Source organism: Euprymna scolopes, chromosome 35 (assembly GCF_053919585.1).
Source record: "Euprymna scolopes isolate OS-2025 chromosome 35, ASM5391958v1, whole genome shotgun sequence".
NCBI lineage: Eukaryota > Metazoa > Mollusca > Cephalopoda > Sepiida > Sepiolidae > Euprymna > Euprymna scolopes.
The window spans coordinates 37,986,856-38,004,595 of record NC_136516.1 but is presented as its reverse complement, the minus strand read 5'-3'; the positions used below and the strand labels follow the sequence as shown (position 1 = coordinate 38,004,595).

At 34.0% G+C, this 17,740-nt stretch overlaps 1 protein-coding gene across 2 annotated transcripts in view; it reads right to left on the bottom strand.

The window, feature by feature from the left end:
• Positions 1-17,740, bottom strand: part of LOC145259825 (anaphase-promoting complex subunit 10-like) — a 52,759-nt gene that overhangs the window by 21,314 nt on the left and 13,705 nt on the right. The window contains exons 1-2 of one of the 2 annotated variants that reach the window (XM_080117627.1): positions 11,048-11,200; positions 4,866-4,982 (exon numbers count right to left, since the gene is read on the bottom strand). In XM_080117627.1, coding sequence (XP_079973753.1) covers positions 4,866-4,980 — 115 coding nt within the window. In that variant the 5' untranslated portion in view covers positions 4,981-4,982; positions 11,048-11,200. Of the gene's footprint in view, positions 1-4,865; positions 4,983-11,047; positions 11,201-17,740 lie in introns of those variants that run through there. The other variant, XM_080117626.1, reaches the window with a different exon arrangement.

Here is a 17,740-nt window from a genome sequence, read left to right as displayed (position 1 = left end):
GAGGTCATTTTCTAATGATTCTGCCATTAACTTAGATTTATGTACATCCGTTCTTCCCTCATTTATGTTATAGAGCATTGCATCATCAGCAAATATACCCATCTCAGACACAATGTTATCAGGGAGGTCGTTTATGAATATCAGGAATAATAGTGATCCAAGGATTGACATTTGAGGCACTCCTGCATTAATGTTATGCTGCTTGGATGTACATCCACCAATGACAATCTGGATGGTTCTATTGTTTAAGAAGGATCTAATTATATTTAGGATACGTCCAGTCATACTGTATGATTTAATTTTCATTAGCAACCCTTTGTAGCAGACTCTGTCAAAGGCTTTGGATATATCAAGGGCTACAGTCCTGGCTTCGTCTGGCTTATCCAGTGCATGGTATATGCGTTCAGAGATTACTGTTAAAATATCTGCAGTAGAAAATCGTGCTACCGTCTAGCCGGTATCGTTTTGAAGCTCGACCCTACGGACGCCAAATATCCAAAAATTGGCCTGAAACATTAATTCCTTCATCCTCAACTGGCCCGTTTTCTACAAGTAGCAATACACATGAAAAAATTGAAATATTTCAATATTGGTATGCATAGAAAGAGCTTGATGAGCTAAGAAAGAATCTTTTTTAAATTTTTAAAATCTGATTAAAATTAAGGAAGTTATGGCTATTTTTGTGCCTCACACGTTTGGATATTTTTCCCTCTTTAAGACCATATGCGTTTCGTCACATTTTTTACACTACTTTTTCAGTAAAAATGTCATATCTTTGTTAAAACACAAGACTAAGAAATGAAATGTACCATATAAGTGTATTTTTGTACAAGGAATCAGAATATGCAACTGAAAATCTCCCAAAGTTTATGGTTTCCAAATAATCTGCAGTAAATGTACATAAATATGCAGCAATTCCTTAAAAATGCCATGTATCCATAAACAGAAAAGAAGTTGGAGAACTCAAAGTTGAATTGTAATGTGCTTTATGTACAAAAAACTTAAATCTAAACATAAGACCATTTGAAAATGAATATATTGCAATATTTCTTTGGTATTATTGTAGATTAACACCTTCTGTTTAACCCCACTCAACTCCTTCAAAATGTGATTCTACCTTTTTAGGAAATTATGTATAAAATGCCATGAAAAACTTTAATAACAAATTATTTTAGAATTGAATGTAAAATAATTTCCTAATATAGGTCATTCTAGCATTTTAGGGCAGTTAACTGTTTTTTTTTCTATGGGAAAATATGCATGCTTTTTTTTTTTTTTTTTTTTTTTTAAGATGATTATGTGTAGTTTTAAGAGGGTTTCTATGCAATGAGAATATGGGGAGGGTTGCCATTCGGACTTTGAATTAATTGTAGAGGCTAAGGAAAATTATGTGTGAACATACTGAAAACTTGACAGAGACAAAGCTAACAAAAACAATATTAGAGGGGGGAGCGGTTAGTTTCACAAAAATTTAATGTAAAATAATTCACCATTTCCTGGCCATTCTAGCATTTTAGGACAGTTAACCAATTTATTTTTATGTGTATTTTTCTTTAAGGAAGGATCTATTTTTTGTTTGTTTGTTTTAGATGCTTGTATGTGGCTTACAGAGGTATTTTGTTGGGGGGGGCTTGCCACTCGAACTTAGTGTTATTGTTAAGGTTAAAGAGTGTTTTAGGAATACGAACCGTTACTTCATTTTTGTTTAGTTGTCCTAACTGCAAAATGCAGTTTCCATTTCAAATAAATATTTTACATAAAGTTATATATATATATATATATATATATATATATATGTGTGTGTGTGTGTGTGTGTGTGTATTCGACAGGTAAATAAGTCAGCAAATGTTATATTTAGTTTTAATTTAATAAGAAACTGCGTTGCGAAATTTCAAAGAAAATTCCATAAATTTGTTGATTTCTATTTTCGAGGTTGAAGGTGTTAATTCCATAGGCCGTTTATACTACGCTGGAGCAGGTTGTAAAAATATCTTTCGCTTAATAAGTAGAAAAAAAAAATAACGAAATAAAAAGCTTCCTAATTGTAGTTTGATGTGTTTTTTTTTAAAATATCAAGAATATTGATATAGATTTTGAGGGTTTGTATTACTATACACATAGATTCGAAAAAGTTGTCAAAAAAACAAATATATAACAAATAAATGTTATCAAAAGCAAGTTACTTTTCTACCTAACTGGATAATTTTTTAGTGTTTTTATTTAATGTAACATGTTTATTCAGCTTGAAAACAGTGTTTACCGATGTTTTGGAAAATTTAAAATGGCGCCCGACTCTTGAAACGGTAAGTTTGGGGAAAAGAGTTAAAAATAAAAAAGTAAACAAAATACTGCTAGAAACTCCCTCAATATATGTTACCGTGACATAGGCTGACATATATTCGGTGAGTTTTTAACAGTATTTTGTATAGTTTTTTTTTATTTTTAACTCCTTTTCTCAAACTTACCGTGTCAAAGAGAGTCGGGCCGGGCGCCATTTTTAATTTTCCAATACATCAGTAAACACTGTACGTTTTTCGAGCTGAATAAACATGTTACATTAAATAAAAACACTAGAAAATTATCCAGTTAGGTAGAAAAGTAACTTATCTTGCCTTTGATAACATTTATTTGTTATATATTTGTTTTTTGACAACTTTTTCGAATCTATGTATAAACGAGATTTTGATACTTATTTTGATTTTGAAAAAAAACATTTGTGGCTGTTCGCAGTAAAACATTGTTTTAATTCGCTGTTCAGAACTAATTTAAAGAATAAAAGTGCATGCAAGCTATATATCTACAAAAGTTTATTTTGTTTTTTTAACCATGTTTTTACATTTGACGAGAAATGTGAGAAATTGCAACAGATTCATAATGCCGAATTGGTTGGGATTGTTGTTATTATACATTCTGAAAACCGAATAGTTCTAAACTTATGTTATTCTGATAACAAAATAGCTCTAATTAAACATAAGAACATTTATATTCATATTTTCATGTTTTTCTTAATTCGTTCTGGAATAAAAATTAAAGAACGTGTGTTGTTTACACTGTGCTATCGCTGATTCTACAGGCTGGAGCTGCTGCTGCTGCTTCTAGTAATACTAACTTCATTTGACCAAATTTGAGAAATAGAAACAATTTTTTTTTCGGGTAGGTCCTTTTAAATTATCAATTACCGCGGTCCTACTCAACATAAAATAATACTTTTAATTGATAAAGATAGTAAAAAGATTGATTTACTTACTACTGGGTGTCCGAAGAATTTTTTTTTCAAAATGTTCGATACTCGTCATATTAAAGTCTTATTTTTAACACGACAAAAAAAGAAATGGTCAAAAATATTTCGGACACTTGACAGTATTAAGATTAACAACTCTACTGATTGGTTCCCAAATTTCATGACGAAATTCTTCATACAATCACGGTACGGACCTTTAGAAAACAGGGGGGGGTCATTACAAAACCTTACCGAAAACGCCATTTTATGACGTTCACATTTTTATCACTTTATTTGCTTAAAACTCTTAAAATATATAATGTACATTCATATTTATTAATTCATTTGAAAGTATATTCATTTCCGAACAAAACAGTAGTAATTTGAAGACTTGAAGTGCTTTGGTTTAAAAAATATGGCTATTTTAGTAGAACTACCTTGAAATCTGTGATTATCCAAAGCGTTTTTTCGTCCGTGTGTATTACTACTACAAGGAGGGGGTCGCTTTTTTCGCTGATATTTTCGCAGGTCATCGTCTCATTTTGATTGACTAGCCTTAATTTCAACGTCCACAACATCCAGTTTTGCCATGGGAGCATCGGCTAAGACTTACGTTTTTTTTTTTTAACCTTTTTTCTCCTTCACGTTACTGGTTCGAGCCTGCTTGCCTACAACTATTATTTTTTTTTTTTCAAAGACCTCTCCCCCCCCCCCAAACTGCCTACTGTTCTTTTGATTCCCCCTTCCCCACCCCCTGTTCCCTGTTACTACCACTTTTCCTTTTCTTCAGGGTTCCTTACTACACCACCTTGACAACACCGGATAGCCCCCGCTAGTATATATATTAAATAAATACCAAAATATTTTTATTATTCTATCACTCCTATATTATCATCATATTTGGAAATATGAAAAAAAATATTTGTAGTACTAATACATAAGTGAGGAACAATCCAAAAACAATCGTTTGTATACTTCTATTTGCCTATTTTTTTTAAACAGCTCATCATAAATTAATAATTTTATTGTTCTATTTTGTCTATATCTCTACTTCTATATAAAAGGCACTTTGTGTGTGTGTGAGACTTCATTCCCTATAGATTCTATAACGCCTGGACTGATTTTTTAAAAATTTCTCACAAATGTACTTTTTTTTTTTAATAGGTTTCCTCTGGAAAAATGGATTCCTCTATTCAAATAAAGCTGAAATACAGATTTCTCTTAGTTTTTACCTAAATTTTATGAGGTGTTCATAAGAAAAAAATCTGAAGGGTAGTGGTGTCAGAGTTGGACGATGTAAGCTGGAATGTCTCTCAAGCCATTATAAAAAAAATTTCATAAAATAAACAGTAGCTTCTCTAAAATGCAATGTAGACTAGTGTATTTTGGATTAAGTCACCGTGTAGTGGCATGTGAAGCTTCCCCCGGTACATCATAGTGGGTCCATGACTAGAGCAGGCAATCAATTTGATTGAAAATGGTTGATTTCACTGATTTTGATGACAAGTATTGAAGTGTGGAACATTCGCTGATTGTAATTCAATCCCGAGCAATGTCGGGTCTCCCTGCTAGTATGCAATAGTTTGTTGATGACTGGTCAAAGAAATAAAAAGAGGAGGGGGGGAGCAATTAAAAACTGTCTTACCAGGTTTACACGAAGATAAAGACCAAACAGCCTGATTGCCAACTTCACGAATCTTTCCTTCACGCTCATCTTCAAATATGGCAGCTTCTTGACACGTATTCAGTTTCACGGCCATTGCTAAAAAAAAAAAAAAAAAAAAAGAAAATGCATTATAATTCAGAAGTAGCAAAGCTCCCCCACTTGTTTTCAATCTTATTATAAAACATTTACGTGAGGTCTTCAATGAGTTTCCAGACTTTTTTCGTATGGGCACTTTTATTAATAGTACACACAAGAAACGCTAGTCCCCTTCAAAGTAATCTCCTCCAGCTGCAATGCATTTGTTGTACCATTCCAAGAACTCATGGAAGTCCTCTTGTGTGAGTCTGTCAATGACCTTCATCACAGCCCCTTTAATCTCAATTGTCTCATAACAAAAGCCATTAAGGTTTTCCTTGAGCTTAGGGAATAACCAAAAGTCACACAAAAAAAGATCTGGACTATAGGGAGGGTGAGGAACTGTCTTGGTGCCCATTTTGGTCAAATAGTCTGTGACAAGGACGGAGTACCCTTGGGACAAACTTTGCACAAATCCTCCACATCTTCAGTTCCTCGTGAATAATTGTGTGTACAGTTCCCACACTGACATCAAACTGTATTTATTGTCTCTATAGGCACACGATGGTCCTTATCCATGAAATTCTTTATTTGGCCAATCAATTCTAGTGTTCTGACTTCTTTATTCCTCTCACACCTCTCATCTCTCACAGACTGTCTTTCTTGAATGTCTTATGCCACTCAAAAACATGTTGGATTCATGCAAGATGGTAACAATTAGTCTGAAGCATTCCATACGTTTTTGTGGCATTTTTTCTATGTTTAAAACAGAATTTTATTACATATCGTTCTTCTAAAGAGTCTTTACGACCAGATCGCATTTTTGAAATTCACCAGCCGTGATAATCAGGCTTTAGTAGGGTGTATTCCAATCCCTACTGTAACTGTTCCATTTGAATGTAAAATCATAAAAATTGGTGAGTCATCTCATAAGATGTATAGCGATAACATACTGAATTTTCAAGAGTCTACAACAATTTTAAACGCCTTTACAAAAAAATGTCTGGAAACTTATTGAAGGCACCTCATAATTTTAGATTTCCTCAGCAGAATTGGCGTAACAGATAAAGTACTTGGTAAAATTCAGTTCTAAGTGATATTCTTCTGGAGGTTAAAGTGCGGGCGGCACTGAAAATACAATTGTGAACAACTTAGGACTTATGGTTATCTTCAAGTTTAGCATCCCCATGTTGACAAAGGCTTTAAAAAAGCTTTCTGCCTTCCTGATGAATCTAAGCAGACGATTTTTTGTAAATGTGCATTACAGGTGCATAAAGTACTAGATTTAGAAAAGCTATTTTTAATATTTTTAAGTATTTTTAATAATAACAATACAAATTATTTAAGTTTTTGGATCTAATGTGTTTTATTAATTTATTGCTTTATAATTTACTAACCTGAAATGCACATTTACCAGAATTGGAAGAAAAAAAAAAAATGCCAAGAATTTAATCATGCCCAAATTTAATCAGCTCAATCCTAACTTAAAAAAAAAAAAAAAAGTCCAACAGTTTTCTAAAAATTCTTACTTTATTTGAACAAGAAAAACATAAGCAAAAAGAAATTCAAAAATTCCTAGCAATAAACATTAAAAACTTGTACTTGGCCTTCGGGACAACATCAAAGTGTAGTATCTGTTCTTCAGATGCTGCATTTCAATTTCTTGTTCTCTGTCAGTGGAGGAGAAATCCTTCACGAACTGAGATAATTTTTATTTTTGTTCCTTTTCTCCACGTTAAAAAACGACCCTGGTATCTAACTCTGTCCCGTGGGGAGGCATTGTAAATAGGAACATTAAAAACTTATAAAAAAAAGTAAAATTTTTCTTTGAAATTCTCTTGGGAGGGGGGGGGGGGAGAAATTTTTAAAACAAAAAATAAAAAATATTTATTTATGAAACTTGTTGCAATATTTTGGAGTTGTAATGGGGTATATATTTAATTGCCGCCCACATCGGCAATATTTGGCACAAGGCCTGGAAAGTGGGATACCCGCAGGCTCCCCTAAAGGAGGGGCACTCCTGCAATTTTAAAAATTGCCTGAGTAACCCCGTCGGCATTCCCCGGTCAATAAACTTTCCCCACCGGAAAGCCCGGTGGCAAGGCCTGGGAGGGTGGACCTCATAGGTATTACCCAGGCGGTGTACCTCAGTCCAACAGGTGCTGGGCCGGTTCCCGGCCCCTCACCTGTTGGGCTGAGTGTCAAGTGACGAATCCTTGACGTGTACTACCCTGTCTCCCTGCAGCCGAGGCCGCTAGGAGACACATCCCATCATCCCAGGAGGGTAATGGGGTATGATCCCACACAGTCGGACGATTCTATTTATAAACGATGCTGCTAAGAACTGACGAATCAAATTAATTCACGTTCTGCTACCAACCAATCAGAAACCAGAATTGCTTCATAAATATTAAACCTTTTCTGGAGCAATTTCACATGTTCTTTTCCTGGGTTTCGACATGGTAAGAATATTTTGTTCTGTGGAACTGTCTACTACAAACAAGTCACCTCCCAGGACTTGCGTGTAACAGCGAACCATCTGAAACTGTTCTGAAACTCAAAATGGCTTACACTTCTAGAAAACTTATGTAGGTTGTTATATTTTATTGTTTCTCCATTTTTTGGGATAGTAATTATTATCCGATAAATGCTATTTTTTGTTTTCTAATGTTTTTAAATTGGATCGGTGTTTGGCATATTCCGGCAGTTTACATCAGTCACCGGACAAGACCGAACCAACATCACAGAAATCCGGTGCGCAAAATGCAAAATTTTTTAAAGTAAAATTAAGTATTTCTGCATGTGCTGACCCGGATGTATGCAAGACTTGGCTTGGACTCAATCGGCAATTGATGCAAGCCACTCTGGTATACCGAGTGGATCAGCCAATGAAAAAGCTCCATCGGAAATGGAAGCAGACGATTTTTAATAAATTGGAAGAAAACAAGTGAAGCATGCATGGTCCCCCATAAGTGCACAGTAAATGAGGCATAAAAAAAAATGACTTCCCAGAGGACGTCAGCTCCTGGTGAAAATGAACAAACGATGCAGTTTAAGGCCTTAACAGACGTAAAAAAAAAAAGAAAGAAAGAAATGACAAAGTCCATTAAAAAAAAATAAATGAAAATGTGACAATAGTTGTAGAGTATTAGGTGTATCAGAATTTTTGTAGGAATTTTTGACACCCTAACACGAAACTGCGAATAAAATATAAAAAACTCGTAATTTCTCCTTTAAAAGTGGGTTGTTTATTTTCTTTATGGATTATACTGCCAAAATAAACTATTAAAGTTGTTTTAAAAGTAATAGAAATATTTTTTTTTTTTTTTAAAAACAGTAATGAATTTTACGAACTCAATATTTTTCAATTTTTAAACTTTAAAAATCTATCAAAATTTTTCTATTGATTCTATTTTTACGATATTTTCAGGGTCAATGTGAAATTTTATGTTCTTTCCAATAAATCGAATATAATATTTTAGACAAACGTTTTTTTTTTAATTCACGCCACCCCCCCATTTTCAAATGTCTATTAAAAAAGTAAATAATTTATGTACCAAAGTTTTATATATCACAAATTGAAGATAAAAGATCAATAAATAATATATTCAAATTTAAAATAAAAAAAGTAGTGTTTTTTTTTAGAAATTTACCTGTAAAGTCCGAAGTTTAAAACCTTTTTTTTTTTTTTTTTTTAAAACACGTTTTTTTGTTTTGTTTTTTTAATGAAACCTTGGTCCTTGCTCCTTTAATTGAAAAAATAAAATCAGGGCTTGAATTACATTTTTCGAGGTGTTATAAGCTTCGAAAGATAGCGGGTGGAATTATTCAATAGTTTTCACGAAATTTCTGACACTGCTACCCAATCACTCTCTGCAGCTGCACTAGCATCCTTTTTAATTAAAAAAAAAAGTTGCGCAACTTTTTTTTTTAATGTTTTCATCTAATGAAAATATTGTTGGTTTTCTCTTAATAGTCGCGTAAAAACTACATTTTGTTTTATTAATGTTAACTTTTGCTTATTTTTTCTTTTTAAAGTTTTGATTTAATAAAAAATACTGCATCAAGCGTCCTAAATTAGGAGATAAATAAACGAACGGATCTCTTAGTAAAAGAGAGTTGTCTCCCTCCGCACAATGACAACTTGTAAAACGGCGCGCATTTACACTTTTCTCTATGTAGCATAAAAAAAAAAAGAAAAAAACATTTTCTTTATTAAAGTCAATTTGTTGTTTCTCGCTGCCTTTCATATGCACCTTAATTTGATGGTATAATTAGGTTTGCGGGTATTCTGAAAAGGAATAACATGTAAAATTGTCACTGCTTGTTGCCATAAGCAAAACAACGCGGGCACGTATGTTGTTTGGCTTGCCGTCGGAACGCATAACGTTATTCCATTTGTCGGCGACAATTTTACATGCAATATTCATCCAGCTGATTACAATATAGTTGTCTTCAAGTCTAACGTAAACAAGTTTTGGGTTTGTATTACTGTACACATAGATTCGAAAAAGTTGTCAAAAAACAAATATAGAACAAATAAATGTTATCAAAGGCAAGATAAGTTACTTTTCTAGCAAACTGGATATATTTTTCGTGTTTTTATTCAATGTAACATGTTTATTCAGCTCGAAAAACAGTGTTTACCGATGTATTGGAAGATTCAAAATGGCGCCCGACTTTCTCTTTAACACGGTAAGTTTGGGAAAAGGTGTTATAAATAATAAACTAGACAAAATACTATTTAAAAAACACCGAATATATGTCAACCTATGTCACGGTAACATATATTGAGCAAGTTTCTAACAGTATTTTGTCTAGTTTTATATTTTTCCCAAACTTACCGTGTTAAAGAGAGAGTCGGGTGCCATCTTGAATCTTCCAATACATACATCGGTAAACACTGTATGTTTTTCGAGCTGAATAAACATGCTACATTAAATAAAAACACTAAAAACATATCCAGTTAGGTATAAAAGTAACTTATCTTGCCTTTGATAACATTTATTTGTTATATATTTGTTTTTTGACAACTTTTTCGAATCTATGTGTACAGTAATACAAACCCCCAATTTCTACTGTACACTTTTTAACCCTTATCCTCGAGTGGCCTCAAGGCCTTAGTAAGTGGTGATGTACAAAATTTTTTATTTTTATTTTAGAATATCAGAAAACCTGCAAATGTCAAATCGCATGAAAAGGATAAAATAATTAACAAATAAACTTGCGTATATGGTAAATTTTTACTACGTGCCTTGCCTTGCCTCAATGCTTATTGCTTCGCCTCACAGTGCCTCAGCGCATTATAAATACCCCAACCTTCCCATGTTAAGAACGGCTTTCGAGGTTGGGGGTGTTTATCCCGAAAGCTGTTCTTAACATTGGCGTATTTATACTACGCTGCTGGGATAGGTCGTAAAAAAACTACCGCATATTTATTTTTTTTTTTTTTTTCCGGAAAAAATCCTAATAAAAACGACGCAAATATTTGGGAGCCAAACTCTTCAATATATAAATATAGATATATGAAATAGGTCGGTTTAAAACATCACCAATCTACACAAGCACACACAAAAAAATAACAATGACGTGAAAAATGTTTATATATTTACGCACGCTCGTTGTTTTTTTTGTTTTTTTTTTTCAATTTGGCTTTTTTGTTTGTGAAAATTTGGCTAGAGTTATCAATTTGGCCTTTTTGTTTCTGAAAGATTTGCTTTTAAATATTTATTACAATCTGGCAACCCCGATTAAGGTCAGACCCACCATCTCTTCCCCATATTAAGAAGGGCTTTCGAAATAACATTTTTCAGCGCAGTAATATAAATGCAGAAGTATCGAAAATTTTATCTAAATAATAACACGGTCCGTATTCTGAATGAGTACCATTTTTATTATTATTTTAACATTTCTTAAAACAATAAAATTTGCAAAATATATCAAATATTTACAACAGAATTTTGAAAATGTAACGGTAAACAAACAAGCCGGTCACGAAAACAAATGCGTAACCATTTATTTTAACATAAAAATTATTTCTGAATATTTCTGAAATAAAATGGAAAAATTATCGTCTTAAAACTTACTCGGTATTTTTTTTTCTTTCTTTCTTTCTTTCAATTTTCTTTTCAGAAAAATGTTTATAAGGATTTTAAAAATCTGCGCCGAAAGTTTTCATATTATTTCAGTTGCGATAAATTCGAAAACTGGTTTCAAACAATTGAAGAGCGGATGAAATCAAGGGGAGATAACGCAAATAACTTCAGCACGCGCTAAGTAAGGTGGCCCATGCAAGAATAAAATAATTTAAAAAATATATATAATCTTATTCATCTTATTCATATTAATGTTATTTATTTATTGAAAAGGTTGCGCCGCGTTTCTTATAGAAAAGAAATGACGGAACCTATCTAATTTCTATTCTATTCACAAAACTAGTTAGAGTTTAATTAGTTTCGACAAGGTTGTCCTATGTCTTTAGGGTCTTCCGTAACTTTTGAAGCCATGCCAAAAAAAAAATGCGTGCTTTTTTCTTTTTTTTTTTTTTTTTTTTACTTGCCTCCTCACGAGGGCAGAGTTAGTCACAGGGTCGGTTTTTAATGTGGGGGAAACCAGCTCCCCAAAAAGGGGCACTCTGGTTAGTAACAAAAATAAAAAAAATGTATCAGTCATGAAGGATTTCTCCTCCATTAACCGAGACCAAAAATTAAAGTGTAGCATAAGAACAGATACTACACTTTGAGTTATATATTTTTTTATTCACTCAGAAAATTTACGACCAAAGCAGAAATAAACATTTGCTCCAAGGCAGCACTCAGCAGCAACAACAACAGCAGCCGTTGCCGTAAAAACAAGAGAGGAGGCAGATACTATACTTTGATCTTGGCCCGAAAGGCAACCTTTTTTCTATTTATATTTTATTAATGTTTTTATAGTTTAAATTTATTATTATACGCACAAATACACACACATACGTATCTATACATTATATATATATATATATATATATATATATATATATATATATATATATATATATATAGATATATGAACAAATGATTAATAAAACATGTTAAAAGACATCTTGAAAAGGAGTTAAAAACATATTTAATTTTAAAAAAGGAAGCACAAGATAAGTGGATAGTCCTTAATCCGTGGAGTTTCGAAGAAATACTCTCCTTCTCATCAGAGGGCTGGAATTAGCAAAATGCAGGATCGGATTTTGCATATAAAAGTATTTAATGAAACTACAAGTAAGTCAAAGATCTTACTTGGTTAAAAAAAGGGTGAGGTAAGGGGAACAGGAGGCAAAAGAAAAATAATAAAAAGATTTCACATGAATGGATAGTCCGGTGAAGGGTAAAAATCCAAAAATGGTAAAATCCAAAACGGTCGAATTTAAAATTTCAATCCAATGGGTAAATTCCAAATGGTTCAAAATAATCCAAAAGGCAGAGTTCCTTGGAAAAAAGTATTATTGTATATGTATTCATACACGTATACACATTCACATGCGTGTGTGTATGTATATACATGTATATACATACACATACACATGTATGCATGTATATACATACACATACACATACTCTGATGATAAGGAGAGTATTTCTTTGAAACTCCGCGGATTAAGGACTATCCACTTATCTTGTGCTTCCTTTTTTGAAATTAAATATGTTTTTAACTCTTTTTCAAGATGTCTTTTAACATGTTTTATTAATCATTTGTTCATATTATAAGCTCTATTTCCTTTTCGGTTTTATTGAGCTTTTTACATCTGGCTGAGTGTATTTTACTTGTAAATATTAACTCTTTAATATTTATAATATATTTTAAGTTTACCATTTTGATTACATTGGTAAACTTATTGTAACTTTTATTATATATATATATATATATATATATATATATATATATATATATATATATATATATATTTTAATGAATATTTAAATAAAAATATTTAAATATTTAATAAATAATAATAATAATAATAATAATAATAATAATAATAATAATTCTGATTTCGTTTATCAGCGTCTCTCTGGAAAAGGATGGGATTCATTTCTAGAGGATTTCCCTTAATCCTGGCTTCAAACCAGGAACTTCAAAGATCAAGGGTTTTCCTAAGGATGTTGGTGGTACCTATAATTGCAGAGGTCTGAAGGTCGTCTAAAACATCGGGGATTTGTAGTTTTTTCAATTGTCCTTCCAGATGACTTGATACTACTCCTAGTGTACCAACTACGACCGGGATTATTTGTGTTTTAACCCCGTGTATATGCCTTATCTCCAAGGCCAATGGAGCATAATTGCTCCACTTCTCATTCTCCTTCTCTCTCACATTCCTGTCCCAGGGCACTGAGAAGTCTACAATCTGCCAGTTTTTTGAGACCTTGTCAATGACGACCAAATCCAGACGATTATGTTCCAATTGCTTGGTCGTTATGACACTTTTGTCCCACCATACCTCTACCTTGCCATCATCACTTGTTCTCACTTCATCAGGCACCTCCTTAAACCATTTTCCAGCACACTTCACCCTAACCCTCTTATACACCTCCCAATATATCCAGCATCCCATGCGATCGTGTCTTTTGTGGTACTCTTTCTGGGCCAGTCCACTACACCCTGCTGCAAGGTGCCCAATTGACTCTGAGATCTTACCACAAATCCGGTATTCTGCTTCAACTTCCTCTCCTAGAACCACTTTTTTGAACAATCATGTTCCTAATGCCTGCTCTTGTGCTGCACAAACAAAAGCTTCAGTACTCTTAGCCAGATACCCAGCTCTAAGCCATTGCCATGATCTTTCATCAGCCACTTCTGCTATATATCATGGAAGAAACTTCCATGCATTTTCTTCCTAGCCAGTTCCTCTGCCTTTTCTCTATCCATACGTTTCACATAATCAGCCTTGGTCTCACATACCTCCACTTCATTGGCCACAACCTTAAGCATCCACTCCTCATTTCTAACCACATGCTCCTTCAACGACATCTCCTCGGTTCTAACACAATCTTTTACACTTTTCAATCCTCTCCCACCATCTTTCCTCTTTTGATACAGCCTTGCTACGCTACTTCGAATATGAAATATACCAAACATTGCTAAAACTTTTCTTGTTTTGATATCCATGGCATGCAAATCCTTGTGAGACCATTCTAAAATTCCAACACTGTATCTCAAAACACTGACTGCCCATGCATTTACTGCTTTCATTAGGTTTCCTCCATACAGTTTCGACTTTGCAATTAGCTTCACTCTTCTAAGATACTCCTTCCTGACTTTTTCCTTCATTTCTCTGTTCATGATGCCTACACCCTCCAGCACTCCCAAATACTTATATCCTGTATCTTCTATTTCTTTCATTATTTCTCCATTTGGCAGCACTATTCCATTCTAATGAACCTTTACTCCTCTTTTCATCACCAGCACCGCACATTTACTAATCCCAAACTCCATCCCAATGTCTTCTGAGTATGCCCCCACAAGTTCTACCAGTATCTCCATTTCCTTTTCATTTCTACCAAATATTTTCAAATCATCCATAAACAGTAGATGGTTAAGGCATCTGTCACCAGATCCAAAGTTATACCTCAGTTTTTCTCTCTTCAAGAGGATGCTCAGTGGCATCATTATCATTACAAAGAGAAGTGGCGATAATGAATCTCCTTGGAATATCCCACGTTTAATGCCAACCTGCCCCATCTCCTCTCTGTTTGCTGTCAGCACTGTTTTCCATTGAGCCATACTTGTCTCCAAAAACCCTACCACATTCTCAGCAAACTTCATCACCAATAGTGTTTCACGTATCCATGAATGAGGCACCATGTCATAAGTCTTTCTGTAATCGATCCATGCTACGCTCAGATTCCTCTTCTTCTTTGCATCCTGCATTATCGCTGTATCAATTAGTAGTTGCTCTTTAGTACCTCTCGAGCCTTTCCGGCACCCCTTTTGTTCGTCAGAAAAAACACCATTACTCTCAAGATGTTCATAAATTTTCTCCACAAATATTCCAGTCAACAGTTTCCACATCAATGGCAGACATGTAATTGGTCTATAATTATTGGCATATGTTCCTTTTGCAGGATCTTTCCTAATCAGTGTTGTTCTTCCCTTCACAAGCCAATCAGGGATATCTCCCGACTCTACAACCCTTTGCAGAGCAGCAGCTAAAGGTGGATAAAGGCATGGAAACTGTTTAAACCAGAATCCCATCACTCCATCTGGACCAGGTGACTTCCAGTTTGTCATCCTTCGTATGCCAACTGACATTAGTCATCGATGATTATCTCAACGTTCTTCATCTGCTGCATTTCTGATAGCCTTTCTCTGACCTCTCCCAACCAGCTAGCCTCTTCTCATTATATCACCATTCGACAGACCAAATCCCACTCCAGAACTTCTTCCATCTTTTGCATTTGGAGTGTTGTTATTTCCCGCCTGTTTACTACCATTTAATTCTTTATACAGCTGAGACTTTTTCCGACAAAGTTCCTAATTTTCATAACCCCAGTGTGGACCTTCTCTTTCAACATTGTTAGAATGTTCATCGTTCCCTTTTCCAGCAATCTATACCGCCTTTCAATCTCGTCCTTAGCTTTCTGTCCTAGTTTAACTCCTTTTCTTATTTCTTCGATTCTACCAATGTCTTTCCGCCACCGTTTAATACTTTCTTCAAGCTGCCTCTGCCAGTGTGGCCTTCTATCCTCCATTTCTCTCTTTTTCTTCTGTAATAAGCCAAGACGATTTGCAATAATGTATGAGGCTGCATACAGAAGCCTGTTAAGTTCCGTAATCGATATGTTCTTTCTTATGATGTTGTGAATTACTCCTTGAATTATTTTGACCTCGTTTTTCACCTTCCGCCTATCACTACTCTTTATACTTGGAATCTCTATGATATCGTCTCTAAGAAGAACCTCTCTTAACTTCTGAAGTACTTTTTCTACAGAAGTCAAAGTTCGAGCTTCATCACCACTTCTCCATACATCTGTTCCTTTCACTGGTTCCATTGTCTCAGAGTCAATGATCTCATCTGCCTTAAATCCTTCAAACTCTTTCTCATTACTTCCCCTAACGATAGGATTCCATACCTCCCTTCTGTGCTTCCACTCTCTCAGTTCTTTCATCAGAGCTAGTTTCATCAATTTTACTTTCGTTATTCATTTCATTCCTAATCATCCATTTAATCCCTTTTCTTGCAATCATTGAAAGTAGGTTGTTATTTTTAATTTGTCTTAACTGGGATACTAAACTCGCAACACTTCTAGCTCCTCTTCTTCTCGATTCCCATTCTTCCTTCACTTTTCGGATATATCCACCAGATTTGGTACTTCCACTTCTTACAAAGTACTCTTCTTTCCTCATCCGTTCATGGTTTTTTGACATTTCCTGTTCCAACTCCCTTTGTGTCTTGGGACCCTCTCTAGCAATTCTCACTTCCCCTATATCCAACCACATCCTCAGAATTTCGAGCAGTTGTATGATGACGACAGGACCCACCCTGTTGACCAGTGGGACACCTACCAGACGTGAGACCATCGCAAGATGTTCCAGCCTCATTCACGTCATTATTTTCAATATTTTGATTTGACATTCTCCCATAAATGGAGTGAATTTAAGGTTGCACCACCACCGATAGTTTTATTGAGACATTATCTCTAGGAGGGTTCTCCACCAAGGTAAAAGATCCCCTCCATCACAACCACTATTCCCATTACCACCACCAACAATAATAGAAATAAAATCTACAATGATAATAGCAACACTAATATCGGTAGCAATAATAATAACAGCAACAACAACAATAGCAACGACAGCAAAAACGATACCTACCATTACAGCTACAGTAATAATAAAAACATACCACATCTACTACCACCACCACCACTACTACTACTACTAGCAATAATATTAGTAATAATAGTAATAACCAATAAAGTAAATTTTTTTAAATAATTGTAATAATAATGATGATAATGATAATAATAATAATAATAATAATAATAATAATAATAATAATAATGATAATAATAAAATAATAATAATAATAATAAGAAGAAGAAGAACAACAACAACAATGACAATAATAATAATAATAATAATAATAATTTCAGTTAGAAACGCTTACTTTGTTCATCTGCTTTTTTTTTTTTAACTCCTTGATGATGTTGTTTTTGGCCAGAAAAAAATGTACACAAAAACAGAAACATAAAACATCCAAACATGTGAAAGACAATTCCTTGTTTAACCGTGAATTTAAGGTTCAAATTATAATTTCAGTTACAAACGCTTACTTGTTTCGTCTGCTATATTTTTTAAAACTCCGCCGCTGATGCTGCTTTTGGCCGGAAAAATTTACACAAAAACATAAGCATAAAACACCCGAACATGTGCAAGACAATTCCTCGTTTAACCATGAATTTAAGGTTCAAATTATGATTTCAGTTAGAAACGCTTACTGGTTTCGTCTGCTATTTTTTTAAAACTCCGCCGCTGATAATAATAATAATAATAATCATATATATATATATATATATATACCTTGCGTTTTATTTTTTATTACCGTATCTTTCTGTTAAGTTACATTATTGTTTCAGCTACTTGGCCGTTTTTTTGGCCGTCTGTAGCATCCTCAGACTTTTACAGAAATGTTGCTATTTTGGGATGAAAGAGTGAATGAGGTCAGGGGGGGGGTGCGAGGAGGGCGGAAGAGATAGAGGAAGGGAACAAGGGGGGAAGGTGGGGAGCGCTTGGTATGTCTATAATGT